Below are 24,228 nucleotides of genomic sequence, written 5' to 3' on the forward strand. Positions count from 1 at the left end.
AGCTATAGTTCTCTCAATGGTAGGGTTTGGCTCTAGTGAAGCAGGAAAATTTATTTCAGAGCCAAAAATGACTTCTTTGGCTGTGACCAGGATTTCCTCTGCCCACCTCTGGGACCTGAAACCAGAGGTAGGAAAATCTGATTTTGGAGCCAAGTGTGACTTGCTTAGTTTGAGTCATAATTTACTGTTCTTACCTTGGGGATGTGAAAATAAAGGAACTTGCTGTGAAATGTTGATAATGGGCGACTCTGAAGTGCAAGTATTAAGCTAACTTTCCCAGAGAGCATTTCTTCACTTCCACCTTTCCAGATGCTTTTGATCGTAGTGCAGCAGAGTGTACTTAATCATATAACAGCTAAGAGAACTTACCAAAATATAGAGGAAAATGCAGTCGAACGCTTCTACATCAATAGATATGCAAGGAAAATAAGTTTGATAAGGATAGGCTTTCTGTGCAGAGATGTTACTCAAGAACAGTAACTCAGTTTGCCATTAATGAGAAGTTTTTCCCATAGCTACTACAGTGTGAATATGAACTATGACTGCAAATACTTTCTTTATTGTTTCCAGCAACATAATTTGTGAAACATGGTGGAACACATCATTTCAGTTACAGTTTTCTTGGTTATATGCAGCTTAATGGTACCAAAAGTTTGCAGCTGTAAGGCTGAAGTTCCTTTCTCATTTCTTGAGGGATCAAAAAATTTGAGATATTTGTACCATTTCAGAATAATGAAATTTTTCATTATATTTAAGCTAGTTTCTAGTCCTTGTGGCTATTTTTAAGCCTGCATATGTTTTCTTCATTTAATGGAGGAAGTGTGCTGAATAAATGGTTGCTGAAATAATTATTTTCTTGCATACTGTTGTGTAGGAAAATAAAATCTTGTATGAAAATGGTTATTTTGTATACCTATGAGTCAAGAAACATAATATGCACTGTATGAATTGCATCATGGCTTTGAATCACTTCAAAAATACTTTCACTTCTTATCCAAAATTCAAAGCGAGGTGAGGTTCTGGTTTGCCTTGCTCTAAGGCTTCACAAGCAATGCACTAAATGTGGTGGTGTGGCAAATTCTTACGTCGGTGTGAAGCAGTAAGATATCTCAAAAGCCTTTCACTTCCCACTTTTCCTTTAAACGAGAATGGCTGTAAAAAGTCAAAGCCATCCACACTCTTCTTAAGCACAGGCTTAACTCATGTGAGTAGCTGCAAAATCCTGTTGAATACAGCATTCCTCTAGCTAGGAAAGGTAACATTTAAGTTCAGTTTAACGTGCAAGATGAGCAGTTGGCATTTCTCTTCTGCTGGTGCAAGGCTGATGTCAATACGTTGGCACAGATCACAGAAATCATCTTTGAATATATCCGGAAGATAAGCCTTTGGATAAATAATACGGCAAATCAAAACTTTTCCTTTACCTTTAATAGTTTACTTTTATGATCCATAAAAAATTCCAAAGTGATTTTCTTGTGTTTATCTTATCCTTAGCAAGTAGGGTTGACCTTTAAGTTTTTACTTTACTGTCAAAGTATGTTGAAAGCTCTAAAAGTGAAGCTATCACCTTGGGGATTTGTAAGGATGACTGACACTTACCACTTCACCTTAGACGCAGTGCCACTGAGCGTATGCAGCAGCGTTGTACCTCTAGGGAGCCTGTTGGATTTTTTTCACTTCTGCTTCAGTGGAAATGGATTGAATTTTCTCTTCAGAGGAGAGTTTTGGTTGCATTAGATTTTAATCAAGTCACTTGTTCGCAGTCCCTCAAAGCCTACAAGCCTGAGATGAGTAGATAGGCCTGGGGTGAATGTGCTACAAGATTTGTCAAACCGTAAAACTTCAAGATCGCTGAGATGCCACATGGTGTAGTTGACAATACTAAAAGTGTTCAGTGGTTACAACATTACATAAGCTCCCCATCTCTTTAACACTGGGATTAAGAGTGAGAATACTTGGGAAGCGTTTAGTCATAGAATACCTTGTGAATTCAAAATACAGGAAATACGGCTTCGCATGAAGTGGTACTGCTGTTTTTCTGCCACTGAAGGTAGTGTTGGCCAGTCAGTAGACTCTGGTATGCTGTCGTTTGCTGATGGGCTGTTTGGCTTTATTTTATAGGTGATACCTTGTTATTAATTGTTGGAGGCTTATGGGGAAACAGTCGGTGTTTTTCCGTATATAGTTTCTTGCCACCTCCATGATTTTTGGTCTTTATTTTGTATATTTCGGTAACTTTTCCTAGCTTCAGTTACATGTTTGGTTATGCAAGAGGTGTTGCACCATTTACCTCCCGTGGACACCTGGTACCTGTCTTTTCAGGGGTACTGTTCGGGTGCAAGACTCGGCGAGATAGCCAGTGTGAGATCTAGGTCTGCAGAGATGATGGCTTTCCTTATATTATTCACTATTTTTAGAGGGAGGCACATTTTTACATAGAAATTTTCAGGTGGAAAAGGTCCCCTGAGCTATTTGGAAGCTGATGTGGCTTGGATGCACAGAACTGATGTCAGCTGGTGGTCTGGCTGCAAGTGGCAGCCCCGGGAGAGCGATAGGTGCAGAGCCGGGCCCGTGACTTGTCTGGTGGTCTGATGAAGAGCTGTCCAACAGCATCCTGAAGATGACTGAGCAGTACAAAGTACCAGGCAATGATGTCTTATTCATGGTATATGGTATTACTTTGCTCACAGTTTTGTTTTCTTTTAAAAAAAAAATGTATTAGTGTGTGAAAGCATACTGTGTTATTTATGTCTGTAGACCATATATTTATATATACGAGTTGGTTGGAATGGCCTTAATAAATTATTGTCATATCCAGCATCTAGTTTGGTAAATTATAGGTGATGAGCATTTGCTTGTTTCGTACTGTTTTGTGTGTTAACACCCTTCGCACTTGGAATGCCTGGAACATTTGAAGGTGATGTCCTACCCTATCTTCCTCGTGTGGGCTAAGAAATTGAGCTGCTGTGTTTAGATTTATCTTTCAGCAAGTCTGCTGAGGAGTGCGGATGTTTGAAGCATGCCCTGTGACTCAGCCAGGTCCATATACGTGCGTTATTTAGTCTTAAATCTCTCAGATGTTGTTGCTGCTTTGGAAGCAAGGGGAAAAAGGTCAAATACTGCACTATTTAATGCTGCTTCCATTTAAGGGTTTTCAGATAGAAAAGAAAAGGGTTTTCATGTCTTTTACTTTCCTGCACTTGCAAACTTTTATGATTACTTGACATTCATCAGGAGGAAAGTAGATGGCAAGCACGTTCCCAGAGAATTCCAATTATTGCTATTTCAGGTGGAAGAGAGACTGTAACTGGACACAGGAGATTTTGAAGAAAGTAGATTTGTTTAAAAAACATTTTTGTCTTTTTTAGGGGGTGAACGCAAGGAATGAGGTGACCACCTGGGTTTTTGTTTGATGTTGGAAAGTGGAGAATTAGATATTTACAAAAAAAAAAAAAGAAAAAAAAAAGCAAATGTGTTTTAAAGTTTGCTGGATGACAGAAGCAATATTCTTTATTTTTATTATAGTTTGTCTTCTCCTAAAACCAGAGAAACAAGTCAGTGCAATGCCAGAAAACCTTTGTATCCATTTTCTGTTTTTCATTTCCATGGAAGATAAATGGAGGAGAGTGCTGAGGAGTGGAGGCCATGAGCTTCAATGTGTGTCTACATATACTGACCTTCATGTGTGCATGCGTGTATTCATCCAGTTCCAAGCTTGTTTGGCTTTTTTGTTTCAGCAGTTGCCTTTCTTTAACCCGGCATGATGCTGCTAGATGCTGATCTAAAGACAGATGCAGATTTAAATGAGTGCTCTGTTTTACTGCTCACAGTGTTGCCGTTGTGTTCATGAACTTGGCTTGTCTTTAGACTTCTGTGTAATCTGGTTTGTAGTGATGTGCATGTAGACGAAGATACCTAAAACACACTGACATTTTGTTTCAAATTTCCTTATCTCAGTTGTAATTATTACTGCAAAGTAAGGAGAGGTCTTGTAGTCACAGAACTGAAAGAACTCCGTTCTCTGGGAACAAAAACAGTGCTTTCATGTTATTGTCCAATCATTGATTTTTCTGCATAAACAGCTTATAATTGCTATTTTTATACCTTGCTGTTAGTTAATTTTGAATAGGTCTGGTTCAGCCTGTCATATTGCTCAAAAGACGTGCTGCAGGCTTCTGTATATAAATGTGTATGTTAGTTTGAGGTTCAAAAACAATCTCTGCAAGTCTTCTGAGTTTCACGTCATAAGCTGACTAATATAGTCCATGGTAAGCACAATACAAATCCACTTTGCTTACTTGTTTATATATTACTTGAATCCTGAGTAAGTCAGGGTTTCTTCAGGTGAAGCACTGTTTGCCACATATTTTTGTGAGTTGTCAACACTTAGAATCTAGCATAAAGAATGTTGTTGAGTGTTTAATGCGTTTGTTATTGTTGAAGAAAAACTTGTTTTGCTAATTTTGAATGAAAAATACATTCTAAAATCCTTTGAAATTGTAGCAGAAATTACCTCAAAAGATTTTTCCAAGTCATAAAAAACAAAGTTTGTTCATGACATTTGTTTTTTGTTGCTGTTTCTCAGTTAATATTCCATAGTGAAAGATGTCGAACTAATTAAGCATTAAAAGAATGAGCGGTTAGCAGGTATAATGCTGTTAGACTTCAGTAAATGTGAATGTGACCATGACCTCCCAGATAGATCAAAGCCTAATCTGTCTGACAGCTACAAGATGGCAGAGCTTGCCACCGGCCTTCTGCTGCTGCTTGCTGAAGCTATTTGTCTGTAAAGCATGCCTGATAGCTAAGAGTATATTTTTAAGGATGAACAGGTAAAAGTAAAAGGCTGTCTTCTGACATTTTAACTAGTCCCTTCTAGCCTGTGGTTTACTGCACATTTAGGATATTTGCTAGCAGGAGAGACTGGCTTTTTCACATATGCAACATGTCATTTTGAATTGGGCGTTGATTTGATGTTTGATAATGTAAGAGTTATACAATGAAATAGATTCTGATTGCATTAAAATGACATGACCTGGCCTTTTACGTTTCCTAGACTTATGATGAAAACTGAACTCTTAGCAATGTAAGTTGTCGTCTCGTGCTGAGACGTGATTATTGAAGTGAGAAAACCAAATGTTTATTTTCTGCTAGCCCTTTCTTAAATAAAGTAGAAAAAATAGGTTTTAAAGACCCATTACAAAGTTAGACCAAGTGAATACTGATTTTTATATAATTTGAAAAATTAACTGTCGTCATTGATATGCTTAGAAGTTGTATACATTTGCATAATGCTAATATGTATTGGAACGTAACTAATGTATTCTATTCACAGGGTAACATCGTGACGGTGATCTTCAGTGGTTTATGCATACAATTAAAAATATCATTAAGTATAAGACATATGACTGGTTATTCTAATACTGCTTTAAATAGCCTGCTAGAGGAGTAGGACACGTTTGTTACAACTGGCCAAAACCTTGCTGGTAACAGAATTTCTTCAATAGAGGAAATTGTTAGAAAACTTACCAGGGCAAGAGGAAAAATGCAAAGTATATACAGGAGCATTATTGACATTGGTTATGTTTTAAAGAGTTTAATGACATTTTCTCATGTCCTACCTTGTTTCTCCAAGTAGCATTTACATCTGTGGAAATGTCTAGATACAAGTTCCTTCTTACAGAATGGTATTAATGTGCCTAAGAGTTCAGAAGAAATCATCTTCTGTTTTGAAAATTACGAGGGAAAACTGTTGTGCCAGTCAATAGATTCTGAGTGACTGGAACAAATATTAAATCCGTGAAATCAAACTGAATTTACTTTCTGGCTGTAAAGATTGAATTTGTAAATTTGACAGGCAATTTAAAGGGCATAAGTACATAAAATAAGATTTCTTATCCAAATTCAACTTGAAAGTTACCTGTCAGAAGAGGTTAGAAGTCTGCTGTTTTCTCTCCTGAAGCGTGTCCTTTCGCTTGTCAGTTTAGAAAGGTTAATACTGTACAAAAGAGCAATGGAAAGACCCTTTCTGGTGTAGCTTTATGTTTGTTTATTGGGAAAAAAATAAAAATCCCCTGTTCCCAATAATAATAAATTCTTCTGATATATGTTAAAGTGCGTATAATGTCCAAGTAACAAATTCTTGTTCAAACTCACATCAGGCGTGTTATGCGTGGTTATCCACGTGATTAGAAAGGAGAGTTGATGAATTTCTTCTGCAGCTGGTGTTGGAGCTGCCCTGGGAGCGGCTGGGAGATGGCATTTTTCCCAAAGAGGAGCCTGCTTCAGAAGCCCCCCACTTTCTGCCTAGTATTTCTAAAATGCTGCCTAGTCCGCTGTCCTCGGTCGCAAAATACTGCGTGTTAGGGCAAAAAGCTTTGGGTGGTAGGAGCTCGGCAAGTATGGTAGGGCTGCTGTGGTCATAAACATACTGCTAAATGAATCGTAGCTCTGGAGATACAGCTGAAAGATCAGGTCTTTATATTGAACCACTCTGTGTCTGCCTCATATAAGCTATGAGCAATGTGGATATTAATGCTCATCCTGATGAGCATGTTGGATTTCATTCCCGTTCACAGCTAGAACAGTATGTTGTCTGTTGGGGTACTGATGCTGAGTAGTAAGGCAGGAATCCTGACACAGCTTCTGAGGAGTGAGTACTTGAAATGTGGCTACTTGCAGCCAGCTTTCAGGGGCGTTCTGCTTTGATAGCTGCAGTCAAATAGGTTACGAAGCTACTGTCTGCCACAAATTACAGTATTTCCTTGCTGGCACGACAGAGGAGTTCACAACTCGGCATGGCGGCATTCATAACCTGCTGAGCACAAACTTGAGCCTTGCAGTTAAGGGAATCAGTTTGCCGTGGATTTTTGAGACCTTTCACATTTGTTATAGTTAGAACTGTATGTATTAAGTCATTGTCACTAAAGCATATCTGAAGTGTTTATGTAATACAGGTGCAATTTCCTTGGAAAAAAAAAAAACATTCTCTTGTGAAATCTGTACTCCTTTCAGTTTATACTCATGGTTATTTTGTAAAGATGTGGTTAAAGTTTAGGCAAGATCTATGCTGTTGTTTTTGTCTGTGCAATAGTATGAGTAGCACCTGTGGAAAAATGCTGCAAATACAGAAGTTGGCACTTAGATTGTATCAGAATGTGAGATGAGAATGCAATTATGCTGATAGAAAAGACTTTTGTATTCCTCACAGATTAATGCAACTGTGCTGTCAGGAGAACTGCTATTATTCATGTTGAATCTGTATTAGTTTTTGTTTTTCTGGTCTGTGCATATTGCAACAGTTGGAAAGTCAGTGGCTCCATGGTATGAGCTCAGATGTGGTGTTCAACCTTTTTCAGAAGGTTTTAGTGACCTGTGGTTCTTAGGTAAATGACTCTAAAGGCAAGAGCTGAGACCCAGAGTTATTTTTGTCTTGAGGTAGGCCTTAATTTTGACTAAGGCCATCATGCTTAGTTTGATTGGCCATAATGTAATATGAACAAATAATGATTTGGTTGGGAAAATCATGTTTACTTATGATCTGGACAAAATTTGGAAGACTTTCCCTGGAATTGGAAATGGGATTGTTTCTAGCCTGCTTTTTTATCTAACAAGCTCCCTTTTTTCCTTTTTATATTTGCTTATTTAATCAACATCTGATTCTTTTCCCCTGTTAGAATATTTCCATTTCAGAATTATTACTAAAAACAATATATTGTGATTTCTTTCTTAGGTTGAATTAAAGAGGAAGTACAATGACCAGCACAAAAATTCGAGAGGCCTTTTACCAGGGAGTCAATGGTATGAAATTCAAGCTTACAGGGCTCTGAACCAGGCCCTGGGAAGGTGAGATAAACTGAACATAATTAAAAACATACTTATTTGTAGAACTTCTTGTTTGTGACATCTTCACTGATTAATTCTTCATTGTTAGCACAGAAGAAGTAATCAGGCCAAAAAACTCATATTACGGAAATCAGGTCTTCAGCTATTCTGTACTGGCTGAACATGTTGTGTATTTGTGTTGTTATAATTCCGAGTTTTCATTTTATATTCAGACTCTGCTTTAGTTTGTTTGCAGGTTATGTTGTTGTTAGTCCAGATATACAGAAAGGAAAGCATTTGCAGAGAAAAATAATTCTTGAACTCATAAACCAAACGAAAATTCTTAGGTCTTTTCTAAGACACACATACTTATATACTTATATATAAATATATATATAAATATACTAATTATTACTCGTGGTGGGCTTAGACCAGTTGTTTGACGTTTAGCCTGCAAGTATTTTTTTAAAGGGAGAAATAGTGTTTTCTTTTAAGACCTTTGCAAAAGGTCAATTCAATTATGCTTACTGATCTTTTTCCGGATTTAGAAGTGGTATAGCTTACCTTCTCAAAAGGAAAAAAAAAACAAAAACCTAAAATTTATTAACATGATAGAATTAATTCATCCTTCTCCAAAAAGGTTTATCATATACATAGGTAGATACAGTGTCTATCATCTGTATCTGTGATTCTTGCCATACATCTGTTATAGATGTATGTATGATATATATATGCATGATAGAGGCACAAAGATTTATAGATCAGTTATAATAATATAAATGGAAGTTTGGAAAGAAACTTGAGAATATAGTCTTAAGTAATAAAATCTCATTGTAAATTCTTGTTACAGGTCTGATTTCTTAGGTTTCACTTTGCAAAATAAGAGCATTTGTTAACAGTTGTTAAGAAAAATAAAAACAGGTGGTGGAATTCTAATAGTAAGAAATGAATTTGAAGTTTTGTCACCAATGGGAGTTTTAACTTAATTCTAGCTTTAGTGAAAATTGCTTGTATAATTTATGTGAATGAACTCATGCTAGTCTAAACTTAAATGGAAATAATAGACTTCCATTCTGAAATAAATGTGTGAATCGTGTACAGTATTGGTAGACTAAGTCCTTACTAACTTAGGTTTGGTGAAGGATGACAGCACATGATGACTATTTTTATAAAAACAGAGCAGTCTACTAAGGTGATATAAACCAGAATGTAGCTTATTCTGAAAACTGCAGCAAGTAGTTGCTGTAGATACAAGCTTCTTACTGCAAAGACGCCTGCAGGGATAGAAGTGAGCAGAAACATGCTAGTCTTCAGTCTGGCACTTTTCTCTTAATTCAGTGCTGTTACATTATACAAAGTAACACAAGTCCATGAAATGAAATAGCAGCCTTTGGGAATATAACAGATGGTGTGAATGGCCAGGTGACAACCGTGCTATGAATTCCTTGCAGTGCTGATTTTCCTAAAAGTGTAGGATGTCTCTCCGGTTTGTGTCATTCATTTAAACTATGAGTTAACGCTTAATTGAGCAATAAAACATGAAAAGTGGGAAGAAGTCTGTTCCTTAAAGAAGTTGTGGTAGCTTTTCTTATCATGGAGAAACTTCAAATACAAATTTCTTTGGAGGACCAACCTTGTCACTCCCATTTTAATGCCTGACTGTTACGCTTGTGTTTTCATGTACGTATGTACGTCTTTTTCAAAAGTTGTCCTCTTCTTATGCAATGGGGATAATAATCCAAAGCTATTACAGACAGATTCTTTTCCACGTTTCACTTAATGTTATTACTGTTCTTTCATATTTTTTTTTCTGGGAGGCAGTATAGAAATCCAAATAATGTTCAAAATATCAACACATGTGAAGTGAATATTGGAATATTTTTGTATCCCTGTAACAACTCAGTTACAAACTTAACAGTATCACTCAGCTTTGATTTGCAGAATTTTACATTTCTTTATGAAAGTGCATAGTTATTTAAAAAACTGCAAGCCATTGTATCAGTACATTTCGTTTTCTTTTACGCTCTTACAAATTCACCTTTCAGTATTTAATTTATTCGGTTAAGAGTGGAAAACAAATAATATATGGTTTGATTAGCTGGTTGGATTAGCTAGTATTTGTGTTTTTTTATTTGTCTTCATATATTAGATTCAAGAACTCAATGAAAATTAAGTTTCCACGATATACTCTGGTAGTGTAGTTTTTGCATTCATAATGTATTTTTTTAGTTGCAAGAGAGTAGGAAAGCACTTTCTATATGTTTTTGCATACTCCAGCAGGCTGACTCTTTGCAGTTCCTCATCTGATTCCCACAGTTTTTGACTACATGCACTCTAATTATATATACACTCTTTTTTTTGTCGCTTGCCTGTAGGTGTATACGACATAGGAGTGATTGGGGTGCTCTTATTCTAGTTGATGACCGCTTCCGGAATAACCCTAACAAGTACATAACTGGTAAGTTATAAAAAAAAAATTTTTTTTCCACTCCTAGGTGAGTAAGGAAAGCCATAACAAAATATAGCTGTTAAACTCAAAATGTGTACTTGAAACTTAGAAGTCTAAAACTGCACTTAATATCACTAGTTCAATAAGTGCTCTGAAAATGCATTGATACCAATATTCAGTCAATTTAATTTCCTTTCCCTTTTGTATGTATGCAGATGATGATACAGAAATTTCAGTATGAAGAATTTAATAATTCTTTCTTATTCTTGCTTATAAGTAAATACCTGAGCACTCTGAATCTTTGCATATTAAATATAAGTAGGGTATGTATAAATGTGTGCGCACAGGTGAGTGTGTATATGTATGTATGAAAAAGGTAGTCACTACGTTTTTATTTGGACTTTGGATACGTCTCTAGTGGAAGTATACTTTACATTGATAAGAATCTTTAGTGATTTGAGTAAGCAGTCTGAATTTAATGTTCTGGCTTTTTAGGTAAGAACAGGTAAAGGCTGGGCTGTTCCTATTATGGAACCCCTAAATGGTCAATATGCAAAAAAGTAACTTCTCTCTGTAGTTTTATACTAGCTGGAAATAAATGCAGATAAAATAAAATGGAACATGCATACTATCTTAATAGAAAAGAAAAAAAAAGAAGAAATTACTGAGGAATGCATTACGTATCTTTGTTCCTGTCCTGTATAGAAGGAATGGGTAAGAGGACATAGTAAACAGATAATGTTGCAGTCTAGTCAGCAGATGGAGCTCAGCCACCATACTACAAGTCAAACAATTCTCAAACGATTTTCTGACATGTCTTTTACAATAAAAATACATTCAAGTTCTCTAAGGAAATGGAAAAAATATAAATATAAATATATATATATATATATAATAACTATACATATAACATATATATATCAACTCTTTATAAAAATATACAAATGAGTTACATAAATAATTTTTATATAAAATTGATATAAAAACTCAAATTTCTTTAGATAATTTGAATTCCTCATATATACATATATGTGTGTGTATATATAAAAAGACATATAATCTATTTTATCCATATTATCAAATTATCTTTATAACGTTTCTAAGGAAACAGAATTTGTATCTATCTATATAAATATATAAAGTCAATATGATTAAGATTTGGTAAGATTAGTATTTTTTCTAAAAAGCAAAACTCCACGGAAGAATCCAGTTCTCTTTTGTCAGGGACTTTTAAACAATTGGTATTTAAAATAACATTTCAATGGATTTAAAAACATTACATTTTTATTAAGAAAGTTATTTTTTACTTCAGTCTTGTGTATTCCAACATCATCTGAATAGCTATTAGGTTTAAAACTTCTGCTATATGAGGATTCTAAAAATGATGACTATATAACAATGATATATTGCCTTGCATATAAATGTTGTCATGTTGCATTATATTTTTGCTATTGGGTAGTTGTGATTATTTCTGAATATCTTCCATTATCTGATATAAAGTTGTAAAAGCTTCATTCTATTTAAATTCTAATTTTTGTCATATGCTGTTAGTATGATAATAAATAGCTGTACTCTGTGTAAATTATTAATAATTCATGATAACAACCGAAGTGAACACCCAGGTATAAAAGAAGTGTAATGGTGTTTTTGCAGCAGTTTAAATTTCAAAAGAGCGTTACTGAAAAAGTAAAGGTGCCAGTTCATTTTTATTTCTTCTTATAAGAAAGAAAAATATTAATAGTATCATTCATTGAATCAAGTTCCCAGCCCTGAAAGGGGGACATACATTATCTTACTCAAAATACTTAAGAGTCTGTACATATGCAGAAGTATTTGTAGTATTTAGATAAATGGTATTTCACATCAGTAAATAGTATATATGATATAGTTTTGTGGTAACACTTTTTTCCTTCCCCCCCTCCCCCTTTAGGATTATCTAAATGGATTCGCCAACAAGTCCGGCATCATGAAAATTTTGGTAGTGCACTTGAATCCTTGCAAGCATTTGCTAAAAGAAACCAGAAAGGCATTGATTGTTTATCACCGTGTAGTAGTGAATTTCTCCATGTACCTTCAAATTCAAACGTGTCATCAGCTTCTCAACAGGAGGCAACTATTCACCTGTCACCAGATGTTCCTGTTAAAAGTGAGGAGCAAAATTTGGTCCCAGATACTCATTTTACTACACCCATCAACTCAATTAATCCTGTGACATCAAATCAGTCCAGTAATATCACGGCAGCAATGAAACAAAGTATGTTCATTTCCTGTGGGGAAAAAATGACTTCATTAACAATTTCAAATGTCCAGTCACCTATTTTTTTGGAAGAAACAAATATTTTTTAAACTTACTGGAGTGCTATAGTACAACATGATAATTATTCACAAATGTGTATAAGCTGTGCTCAACGTACTGAAATTAGTTGTCATTCCATCTGGTTGTCTTAAAACGATAATATTTGAGAATATTATAGTACAATTAAAACTATTTTCACTTAATTTGCTTTTGTAATTGAAAAATATGAAGATAATTTAAATTCATGTGCTTCAAACATACTCTGAGCATTATTGCAAGACGAGTGCTTTGATTCAAGCCATGTCTGTTGTTTAGGCATAGTGAGAGTCCTAGTATACGATCTCTTCCTGCAACAGCTTTACTAGTAACTATCCGTCCATTCCTAAATTTTAGGAAAGCTTATCATTTCCCTTCAGGTAAGAAAGATGTAAATAATATAAGAGCACAAAGCATAAAAAATATAGATTTTAAATCCAGTTGTACATATGCTCTCACTTTACTTGGGCCAGTTAATCTATTGATTTCATTAAGACAATTCACGTGCAAAGATAGTTGTAACATCTGGGCTTTTGTTTGTATTGGATCTTAATGAGTATTATAAAATATCTGTAAACCTAATAAAACAGTGGTAATTTTGATGTGCTAAACATGCTGTAAATCAGCAGGGGGAAGGCATATACAATTAATTAATGTTTTGTGATTTTTCACAGGTGGCCAGAAAGTTGATGTAGAGAGTCATTCTCACAATGCAACACAAAGAAGAAAACATATGGACTCCACACCCAAAAGGCCTGCAAATAAAATAGAGAGAGCAAAAAAGAATGATTGGACTAATTCTGGTTTTATGAAAGAACACTGCTGCTTTAAACCACTGACTTCAACGCCTTTGCCTGTAGCTGCAGACTGCATGTCCACAGCAAGCAGCAAACAAAAGAAGAATGTGAATAGTGCTAGTGAACTTATTGATGGTGTAAATCAATGCCAGTCATCGTTCATTTCAGAACATAAACCAAGTGTACCAGAATCACATTTGGAAACAACTAATTTTTCAGTTAAAAATACTGAGGCTCCAGTTGCCGAGGAGCATCTTGATGAGCTACAGCTTCAAATTGAGCCCTGCAGTGAGCTTCCTTCTGTGGGAGGGAAATCTGAACTTTCAATGTTAAATGCATCTGCAGAAGCTGAGGATGAGGATGAGAGCATCTACTTCACACCGGAACTCTATGATGATGTAGAATCAGAGGAACAGGAAATCAGACCACTAGATCCAACCTGTAATGCAAATGAGAATCTGAGTGAATGTGGAACATCCGCAGTAGCTAGTGATCTTTTTGTATTCAACACCTCAAAAACACTAACTGTAACAAAAGAAATGGTTAATGATGATGACAGAAACACAAGTTTACATGGAATAATGCAAAACGATGGGAGTAAGAATAGTGCAGTTACTGTTGTAAAGATGGCTAGTGGAACTGAAGCAGAGCAGATAGAATCTCAAGAGATGGACACCAAAAAACGGAAAATCAGTCTTTCCAGATCACGAAATAAAGGTGTGTCATCCTTTTTATTGGACAATACTAGCACACAGTGACAGCCTCTATGGGAAATGTAGTGAGCAGCCTTTATAACGTAGCCTCACTATAGAGCAGTAATATGGCATTCTAGTTAACATCTAAAATATGCAACTATCAAGCCCAATCATTCATTTTATGTTTTTTGTTTTTTACTGTGCAAGCTATGCAACATGCAGTTATCTGTAGATATAATTCAGATTCTTCACCCTCACATTGTGGTCAAAGGACAAACATCATGTGTGGAAATTCTGAATAGAAGCCCAAATAATTCTTGCCATTGTAGGGTGAAGAGAAGATTTGTCTATTACAGAGTTAATTAGTCTGCCATTAAATGCAAACGGTTGAGTTTACATCAGAAAGCAAAATATCAATATATACAAAAAAGATTATTTGCATTTCTTATGATTTTTATTAAATATGTATAACAGCATCTTTGCAGATCAAGTAACGTGATAGACTAAGAACGAATACTGAAATAGATAAGTTCTTCAGTACTTGTTTCCCTCAAATTTCTTTTGTCAAAATGAGCATATCAGGGCCTGTGTAATAGCAGTATTTGAGCACTTGCCTCTCATCATCATCATCAAATATCTTCTTAAATAGTCTTTCTTTGTTTTATATAAAAGTTGGTGACTCTTTTAAAATTTCTTTTGTTTCTTTTGGTTGGATTCTGTATGTATTCGTTTCAAAACAAGTACTCATCTGCCCTTCAAACACATTTTCTATGCCATATACAACAATGTAAATTTGTACATAATGGACTTTAAATCTGCCTCAGTGTACTCTTTTTTTTTTTGGAGCATTTTAAACATTTCTTTGATTTACTGCAATCAAAACGTAAGCCAGGATTTTGCTGTAATAAAGCATTATGCATGATTTTCAAGAAAAGATTGTTCATTTCCATCCTATATTAATATGCAGATGCAGGATTTTTGCAATCATAAGATTGATTTATAGGTATTTGTATATTCTGAATGAGAGCTGAGGTGAAATTGTTGACCGGTCATTTTCTCTAGGAGTTCATCTGAATAACATTCTGTGACCATCTCTGCAGAACTGTGAATGTGTTCTTATCAAAATGATTTAAATTGTATCCCTTTGCAAAATAAATAGACCTTTATAAAAATAGATCCTGTGTTTGCAAGCATGGCAAGAATATTGTTAAATTTCTTTAACAAGCATTTTTTTGCAATATTTCTTATAAGATATTTGGTTAAGCCTTTTCTTTTATTGGTGCTGTGTAAGGATCGTGTTTCTTGGTTCAAGTTCCATGGAATTCTCTCAATCATCAGGTGCCGATGGTTTTTAGCTAGCTACATCCACGCTCCCACTTGATAGTGCAGAAGCAAGCTCTGATGTTGGCAGCAATTTAAACATATGACACATCTAAAGATCTAACAAATTTTCTGTACCAAACTACTTTTTATGTTTATGTGTATCTAAACAGGTAATAGAAATCACTTAAGTTTAGTGGCTTGTCTGCTCATCTCATGGAATACTATCCCTTAGCTGTCATCTTCACAGATTTGCCTCTCTTTATGGACCATCTTTAAAAGTCCATCTTCCTTTCCTGATCAGGAGCAGATTTTGACTTTCTTGAATCCATCTGGTGTTGTATCTTACTTTTTATTAGAAATTCCTTAGGATATGCCCCTTCTTCGTGTCAAATATTTTATATTAATTTGCAATGTCTACATTTTGTATGAAATTACTAAACCATTATTATTTTTAACATGTATTAAAAACTCAACATTTTGCTTGTTAGATAGTAGATTTTTCTTTTAAAGTTTTCGTACAGAGATTCACCAAACTCAAATCCCGACTGTAGCTGAGATGCTTGGGACAACCGATGGATAATAATTCTTTGTATTGCTGCTGGTTTTGGAGGGAAGGCTGGGAGAGGGGAAGGAGGAAGATGGGCAGTTTCTTTTGGTGTAAAAGCTGTGTAAATTCAATCTGTATTTGTCTTTAACTATAGTATTCAATATGTTAGTGGTAAGCATATTCTTTATTTCTTTAGTTAATATATTTATGATGATTGAGTATATTAAATTCATTTAGCGTCTAGGTAGCAGAGTAATTGAAAGGAAGCAAAATCAATGTACCAACCTTCCTAGAGTTATTTCTTTGGATTTCACAGATCTGGAAAAGCTAAATTATTGAAAATTTCTTTTGTATAAAATAGGTTGATAGGATTTCTTCTGTCTAAAGTAATCATGAAATCTTGAATTTATTAAAGGATTGAAAGTTCAGAGACAATGCAGGCGAAGAAGAGCTACTGTTAGGGCACGTGGCTACACCTGTGAAAGAAAGGTACCCTGTAAATAAAGTTTCTAATTTTTAAGTGGCTACTGTTGAATGTTAAGGGGAAATACAAAGTACTTATTACATAATCTTTTAAATGATACATATATAAATATATGGATAAAACAGCATATTCATGGTCTGTATGGCTTGCTCTAGATCTTTACACTCTGGGCAGAAGCCTTTGTTTCATGTGTGAAGCAAAGGAGCAGAATGTTTTTAAGTCCCATTAACATGAGTAGAAGCTGCAGATACTGACAGTCTACAGAGTCCAGCTCATAGCTCATTATAGATGGGATTCCTATCTCAGTAGAAGCAGTGCTTCCAATTTCTGGTTAGTACATAATTTTTAAGGCAGGATTTGCAGTGTAAGAACATAATCATATGGAAATTCTGCAAGAGTTGGACACCGGTTTTCCCAGGTTCCTCTGCAAAATTCCAAGCTGAATCTTTGATATCCTGCTGCATCATTGGCTGTAAAATATCTCATTTTATATAAAACTATTTCTCTTCAGGCTAGGTTAAACATTTTTAGTCTGTAGTGTATCTTAATTTTAAGCTAACAGAAACGATAAATATTGATTCAAATAAATTTAAGCATTTAAAGAAGTATGTCTCAAGTAGTTCTGATATATTTCTAAATGTGTTTATACTTACATGCTTCAATCTGTATAGTTGCGTAGTTAATATATGCAAACTAGTATTCACATTAACTTGCATATTGGCTTGTTAGAAGGAAAACCACCAACAACCTTGCGAGAAAGGACTCTATTGTAAAGTATGTGGAGCTGAAATACTACCAAAAGCAGAAGGTAAGATCTATGTAACTGGTCATTTGTTTCAGGTTGGGAATGGTAGGATTCTTAATCCTTCCACAGTGTTGGATGCTGAAGGCATATTTTAGACTAATTAGTTAATTTCTCCACTAGCTATGGTAAGTAAATAAATAAGTTGTTAGAAATACACTAGAGACTTGCAGAAAAAATTTTGGGTGGAGAAGTTATCACAACAAAGAAACCTGTTCTACTTGGTACTTCAGTGAAAATAAATTACTGTTAATGTAACCTTTCTGATGTGTTTCTCTTCCTTGATTAAGTGGTCCAGATGTATTGATCTATCTTGAAGGTACGATGGAAACCTGAATGGAATTTAAGAGTTAACTGGAGGCAACAGGTCTTGGCATTATGCAAGGCTGAAAGAGATTATTTGTAATATAGTGGCCTATTCACTGCAGTATGTTGCTTCTAAGGATTAGGTGTTAATTTGCTACCAGTTGCTGTGAGAATGTGGGTAATATCTTGGCACAGCAACTCTATGAATCTAATACATGTTTTAATGAAACTGTCAAAAGTTTTACTGAGAAACGAACTGTATGATCACTTCGTTGTTTTTCAGTATGTAGCCTACCTTGCATTAATTTAGTTTGCTCCTTAGCTTTCAGTCGACACATTGTATGAAATAAGAATTAGATGTGCTCTAAAATTGGCTCTACTGTTTTTGTGAGGTGCTTTAGTTTGGGAAAGTCTAAAAAGTTGATAATAGCAATAACTCTTCTACATTTTAGAAAGGCACTGTATCTTCACTCTACTGGGCCATATGCAGTAATGACCTAATTATAAGAAGTTGTCATGAATTACATGCAGAAACAATTAGAAATAAGCTTTTAGAAACAGACTTTTAGGCTTAGAAATAGACTTTTGTGTGGAGTCGTTTACAGCGTGCTATGGTATGGGATTTTTAAACTTCCCTTCCCCTTCTGTAAGGCCCCAAAAGCTTATTAAATGATGAAACATTCATGGAACTGGTGTCAAAGAAGTGACATTAGCAAAAAGAAAAAGCTCCTGAAACAGTCTTCAGCCATGAAAGTGGGGAGGCCAGGCTGAGTAGGCAGGAACTGTGTGCATGAGCATTTAGTGCTTGTGACTCCAATGTGTGATGTAGCTGAAATGCATGTCAGGTCGCAAAGCTAGTCCAGACGTTATATGAACCAGAAAATATCAAGAATGAGCAAGTATCCTCTTCTGCACACCAGATCTGAGCCTGAGGGGAAATGGAAGATGCCCCCATTGCTCTGGAGCCATTAAAGTCACACGCCAGCTAGCAAAGTCCTCGTTACTTTACAAATAAAGTAGGGATGCCCAGGTGATGGAGGCTGTTGCCTCTCCATTTTCCCAGACGAACCATGATCTATTTCCTTTTGGACTTGTGTAATCTCATCAGTAGACTTTAATTCATTTCCTTAATATTAATTTATCAGCACTGTCATATGTTTGCTAATTGGTATAGAATCTGTGAAATGGAGTAACTATGTATTAAATAAAAATGTTTTGAACCACTGAGGTCCTTGAACACTAGCTGTTACTAGGATGTCCATTGTCAGCAAGAAGTTTAAGGCTGTTTAAACTGAATCTCAGATGTCAGTTGGTTCATGAAAGTTGAAAAATAATAATTTGCAATGGTTTGAAGAAAATTAAAAATAAATGACACTCTATTCAAAGTGGATTCAAACTCGCTGGTGAGTTTGGGAGTAATAACAAGGGGGAAATTATCTGTTGAAAAGTAAATTTTGGATGCATTAAAATATTTAAATAAGGCCCTATTCCAAGGTCCATTTGCATTAATAGAAGTCTTTTCACTGACTTCAGTGGGTATTGGATCAGGGCCTAAATTACCATCTTGTAAATGTGGAAAATTTGCAGTATGTTTGAACAGTACTGTATTCAAAACCATTTATATGTGTCTTACATCCCGCTTTCTAAATTATAGGAACTTTGAGAAAAGCTTGGTACAGTAATATTGAGCTGAAAATAATCTGGAAACTCTTCAGAAATACTACTGTAAGAAGTAAAGAATCCATTAATAATTGTGCGTGTCAACTAGCTGCCAGCTCAGAAGATGATAATATGATGTTGGTCATCTCGGATGCTGCAAGTCTTAAGCATCTAAAAGAAACTTTGAAGGTCTATCAGATGCCCATGAAAAGCAAAGGTAAATTTTACTGATTACTGATAAATACCACCTAACATTTGTCAAGTTTTATAGCTTTAAATGAAATACCTTTCATTTTCTTCAGATGCCTCTGATTTTGGTAATATGCTTTTATCTCTTGATCTACATAGGAGATTTACTTCTGTAGAGAGGATCTGTAGAAGTCTTTTGCCCCACTACTACTTTCCAAAATACTATACAGGTTTTGCGGATATTTACTGGAAAGTATTTTTGAGCCAAGAGAAACATCTGAGCTTTCAAATAGACTATAACCTGTCTTTCGTTAAATTATATAGAACATTCAAAGCTTTGCTAAAGCTTTTTTGTAATTTTTCCTTATTAGGAAACTTCTCCTTTTGAGGGACACTGAATATCAAGTTAACAAAAGGTGCTTTCTACATGCTTTCTTCTGTGTAGCAATTGTCTGAGAAGTGGGAGAGTGTAGAGCTCTCTATGCTTAACCAAACAGTGAAGATGGACACCAGTTTCCTCTCCATTCCCAAATTTCTCAGGGCCTTACATAGCATTCTGATCAAAAAGAAAAGATAAGGATAATGAAAACAGAATCACTTACATTCCTTATAGCAAATTAAACTCCATGAGGCATATACTCTGGCACAGTTGTTAAAGTTAGGGCTCTGTAGAAGTGATATGATGTTCATATTTGACGTGAAATGATGCCTGATGTCATACTATGCAGTGTGTGATACTTTAGCAGCATTCAGGTGACAGAGACCAGAAGTAAAGTACTGATTTTTGCTAGTGTGTAGGCAGTTCTGGTGCTAAGATGGCACAGTTCTGTGTTTTTTGTCACAGACTCTATTTTAAATGCTACTGAATTTGCAGAGATTAGTAAGTATTCTTTATCACCTCGCTTTCTTGCAAAACAAAGAAAAAATGTTTTGAAATGTGAAGTGCAGCTTGTGATCTCTTAACTGTTTTAAAATATCTCTTGATGTCTATGTAAAGCACTCTTTCTTTCTTTTTGGAAGATGTGAACGCCGGTTTATCTTTAAATGCTATTTGGAATGAGAAGGAATATTCTCTGACAAGTTACTTACAATGCAGGAACTGTGTCATCCAGTCGATTTCTCCATGTCCTTTGATAGGAGCTGAGGTTACTCACTTCAATAATAAAGTACAGTCACAGGTAAGTAAATTGGTTTACTTTGTATATTGAAATGATTGCTGAATAATTTGTATTAAAATACCATTTCTACAGATGGTAGAATGATTTTTTTTCCTAGAGTACTTGTATATACCTTCATCTAACTTCTACCAGAGATTTGAAATGATTTTCAGTATCACAGTTAAGATCACTTAATACATTTGACATTGTTTATACCTAATTTGATGCAAAGTCTATAGTATTACGCTTTATGAAGGGGGATAGGAAAACAGGCAGCAGCTATCCATGTCCTTCATGAGGAGGAAGTTAGAACAAAACGTAATCACACAAGTGATATAGTGAGACTTGTATTTTTCATGTCTCTATGAATTTTCTTTCATATATGACTGTGGGTGGAAGTGTAATTGAATTGAATCAGAGATTTTTGTGTCTAAAACTTTGCCAAAAACTGAATATGATCCTTAAGTTTTGACTTGTGTGCATCATTATCCTCAATACAAGCTATTTGAGATGTGCTAGATGACAATGTGATGATGAAACAAAGTTTATGAAGCATTACATGCCATGAATGTTGGTATTTCAAACACTATTACTAGCCTTTCAGTGGATTCAGCATTCATTTTAGATGAAAGATAATGAAATGATACATTGAGGGAATTTATACTGAAAGAACATGAAATAATCATTTTTTTCTGAGGCATAATGGAGTGATTTCTTGTTTTCTCATATGTTTTTAAGAGTCTCTTTCTGTATTTTTAAAATAAGGGGCTCTGTAACACTGCCAGGAAATCAGAAGCATTGTGTTCCACTTTGTTGCTTTCCATGACTAACTGTGCAAACTAAACAATGTCACTGATTTTATTCATGCTGCTAGCCAGGTAGGCATTTGAAGGGGGGACTGGCTGTCTCTCATAGCAGGTGCATCAAGTATCAATGTGTAACCAGCTGGTATTTGATTTACAAGTATGTGTTTTACTAGTGTAAAATAAACAAATGTTATGTTCTTAGACTGTCTGCAGGTCTTAACTTCCTCTGTTTCTTTAGCTAGAAACACACAGTTAATTGTTATATATTTTCTGAATACGTCTGTTTCTTTCCTATTCTTTTCTTACACTCTGTTTCCATCCACTAGAAAGAAATCTTGGTAAACCTCTAGGCTGTGGAGAGCAACACAGGCTAAAAAAGACCACATGTGGCTTTGGAGAGTCGTTCTGAAAGCTGGTGGCTTTCAGTAGAGACACATCTAATCTCTTAATGCATGTCTTTGTTTCAAAGAGATTCAGGGAAGAAAAAAATATCTCATCTTCAATAGACCTGTGAAACAGTTGTCAGAACAGACATCTCTGCTTTGGATCTGTAGCAAACCGTATGCATTATGACTAGATTTGTACACCAGGTGACTTGAACGTGAGAGCTGTGGGGGTGAATAAGCTACTCCTTTTTCTTCTTTTCCCCTTTTTTCTTTTTGGTGAAAATAATGTTACTTATTTAGAAAGGTAAAATGTACTGGGGATGAATGATGGTAGAAGTAAATACAGCTTTAACTTTGTCATCTCCTTGCTTTAAATCAGATGGCTGTTTTTCTTTAATTGGGAGTATATGAATGTAAATGAAGACATGTAGAATGAGTAAAAGGAGTTTAAATTACTACTTTAATAGACTGGTGTATGGCAGAGCAAACACACATGCATTAGGTTGAAGAAGCTGTAAGTCAGTTTTAGCTCCCAGTTATGTATTCTTGAATACAAGATCCTGCTGTTGTTGAGCAAAATATTTGTAGAGATGAAATCAACATTGTAGTTTATACTGCTGCCCTACCCTATGTTAAATCATGTACGTTGTCATGAGGTATCGTATGTCATCTTAAACTACTTCATGTCATGTGCTCTCTATAAATCAAGTACAGTTGTTTCTGGAAGGCAAGGAATTATTCATTTAATAGAAATCATATTGGTGTAGCAAAACAAGCTTAAAATAGAATCACTGGATTTAATATTTGCAATTTACTTCAAGGTTTGGTAACCAATTAGAGAGGCAACACCGTTTGTCGTGAGTTAAATTGCAGGTGCGATTATCAAATTACATTTTGTAAATCTTTTTTTAAACCTACACTCTTTCATATTAATTATACATTTATATTGAAAATTAGATTTTTATATTTGCTGCTACATTTGTACAAATTCAATTGTATCATATGCTGGGCACTGACCTAGAAACCTCCATTAACTTATTCAGGCTCTATGTGACATCAGTGGCATATAAATTAATATTGTTATTTATGTTCCTTAATACACAACTATTTACAATATTTTCCTGTTTGCCATCTTCTCTGTGAAATGGGAACAACTTTATAGATGATATGTTTTGGAACTTACACTTACAATACCAAAATATTTTCTGTAAAGGGCTCAGAGTGCTTTAAGATCTAGCCTAGCTAATATAATAAATTCTTTCATATATTAAAAGGTGAATGAAACTCTGACAATTAAATTCTCAAACTTAATAAGGAGTTGTTGCTATAACTGATTAGACAGTCAGCTGTTGAGACAGTAGGTTTTATATAACAGGATATTGTTTTGTTCCTCATGTTACTGGCAAACTTTTATCTTAATGCGCCTATGGGGAATACCAGTCTGACCTCAATCTGAGTAAAGCCTTAATAGTCGACGTGAGGGATGCTTGCAGGAGGTGGCACGGTCATTTTCGCAGACTGTATATTTGTTATCGCATGTTAATCAGATTCATCATTCTGTTTAATAAAGATTTCATCTGCCACGCGAATGCATAATCGGCTATGTCTGAGTGACTGTCTTTTGTCTTGAGCAGATTGCTAAAACTGTATTAAGCATCATTAGACAAAAATGACGACCTTATTAATTTGTCCTTTATGTGTTTTCCAGCAGATTGGACCTCATTATTATGCAAACACAGTACACAGAGCAGCACCAGAAGTAGCTCATTAATGTTTCTTTCCCCTTAGTACGTAACAGATTATTATTGTGAAGTGTGCATGAAATAATTGCTAATTATGTGCCTTAAATTTTACAGTGATTGTCTAGATCTTTTTTTATGTGCTGTAAGAGTACTGTAGAAGATCATCAGAAGCTACAGGTTAACAGTACTGAAGCAGTAAACCAGAGGAAGTGAATCACAAAACATGCATTTTATCACACATTTTTCTGCCAAGGAGTAATTAGGACAGCTATGGATTGTTTTATAGCTAGCTCTTACACCATTTCTTATTGTAAAAGAAATTACTCTCAGCTGGCATAATTTAATTGATAATTTAATAGATGTGTCTGTCAATGAATAAATGCAGGCAAGTTTAGACTGTTGACTTCTGGTAAAATAAAAAAAAAAATCTGTAGGTTTTTGAATGGTAATTCCCGAATTAGTATGGTTCCCTTACTTACACACCACTAAAACATTCTATATTTCCAAATAGTGTTCTTTAAACCTTATGTTTTCCCAGCTATGTTTTGCATTTCTTACAGGCTCTATCTTCAATATAATTCTCCTGAAGATTTATAAGCATGATAGAAATTAAATGTTAGGTTTTGGCATTCGTCTGTAGTTTGACAACTTTGTGCTAAGTGTGTAATTGGTTTAAGCTGGTAGTGCTTCATACTTATCCATGGCACATCTTCTCTAATCTGTCTGCCAC

The 24,228-nt window shown here is 35.0% G+C and overlaps 1 protein-coding gene across 8 annotated transcripts in view; it reads left to right on the top strand.

Moving 5' to 3' along the window:
- BRIP1 (BRCA1 interacting helicase 1) overlaps positions 1–24,228 on the top strand; it is a 120,440-nt gene that overhangs the window by 45,764 nt on the left and 50,448 nt on the right. For 6 of the 8 annotated variants that reach the window (XM_066979409.1, XM_066979411.1, XM_066979410.1 and 3 more), the window contains 8 exons: positions 7,733–7,845; positions 10,200–10,282; positions 12,204–12,527; positions 13,280–14,119; positions 16,383–16,456; positions 17,181–17,259; positions 19,214–19,435; positions 20,428–20,585. In XM_066979409.1, coding sequence (XP_066835510.1) covers positions 7,733–7,845; positions 10,200–10,282; positions 12,204–12,527; positions 13,280–14,119; positions 16,383–16,456; positions 17,181–17,259; positions 19,214–19,435; positions 20,428–20,585 — 1,893 coding nt within the window. Of the gene's footprint in view, positions 1–7,732; positions 7,846–10,199; positions 10,283–12,203; positions 12,528–13,279; positions 15,274–16,382; positions 16,457–17,180; positions 17,260–19,213; positions 19,436–20,427; positions 20,586–24,228 lie in introns of those variants that run through there. The other 2 variants (XM_066979412.1, XM_013198069.3) reach the window with 2 other exon arrangements.

Source organism: Anser cygnoides, chromosome 18, assembly GCF_040182565.1.
Source record: "Anser cygnoides isolate HZ-2024a breed goose chromosome 18, Taihu_goose_T2T_genome, whole genome shotgun sequence".
NCBI lineage: Eukaryota > Metazoa > Chordata > Aves > Anseriformes > Anatidae > Anser > Anser cygnoides.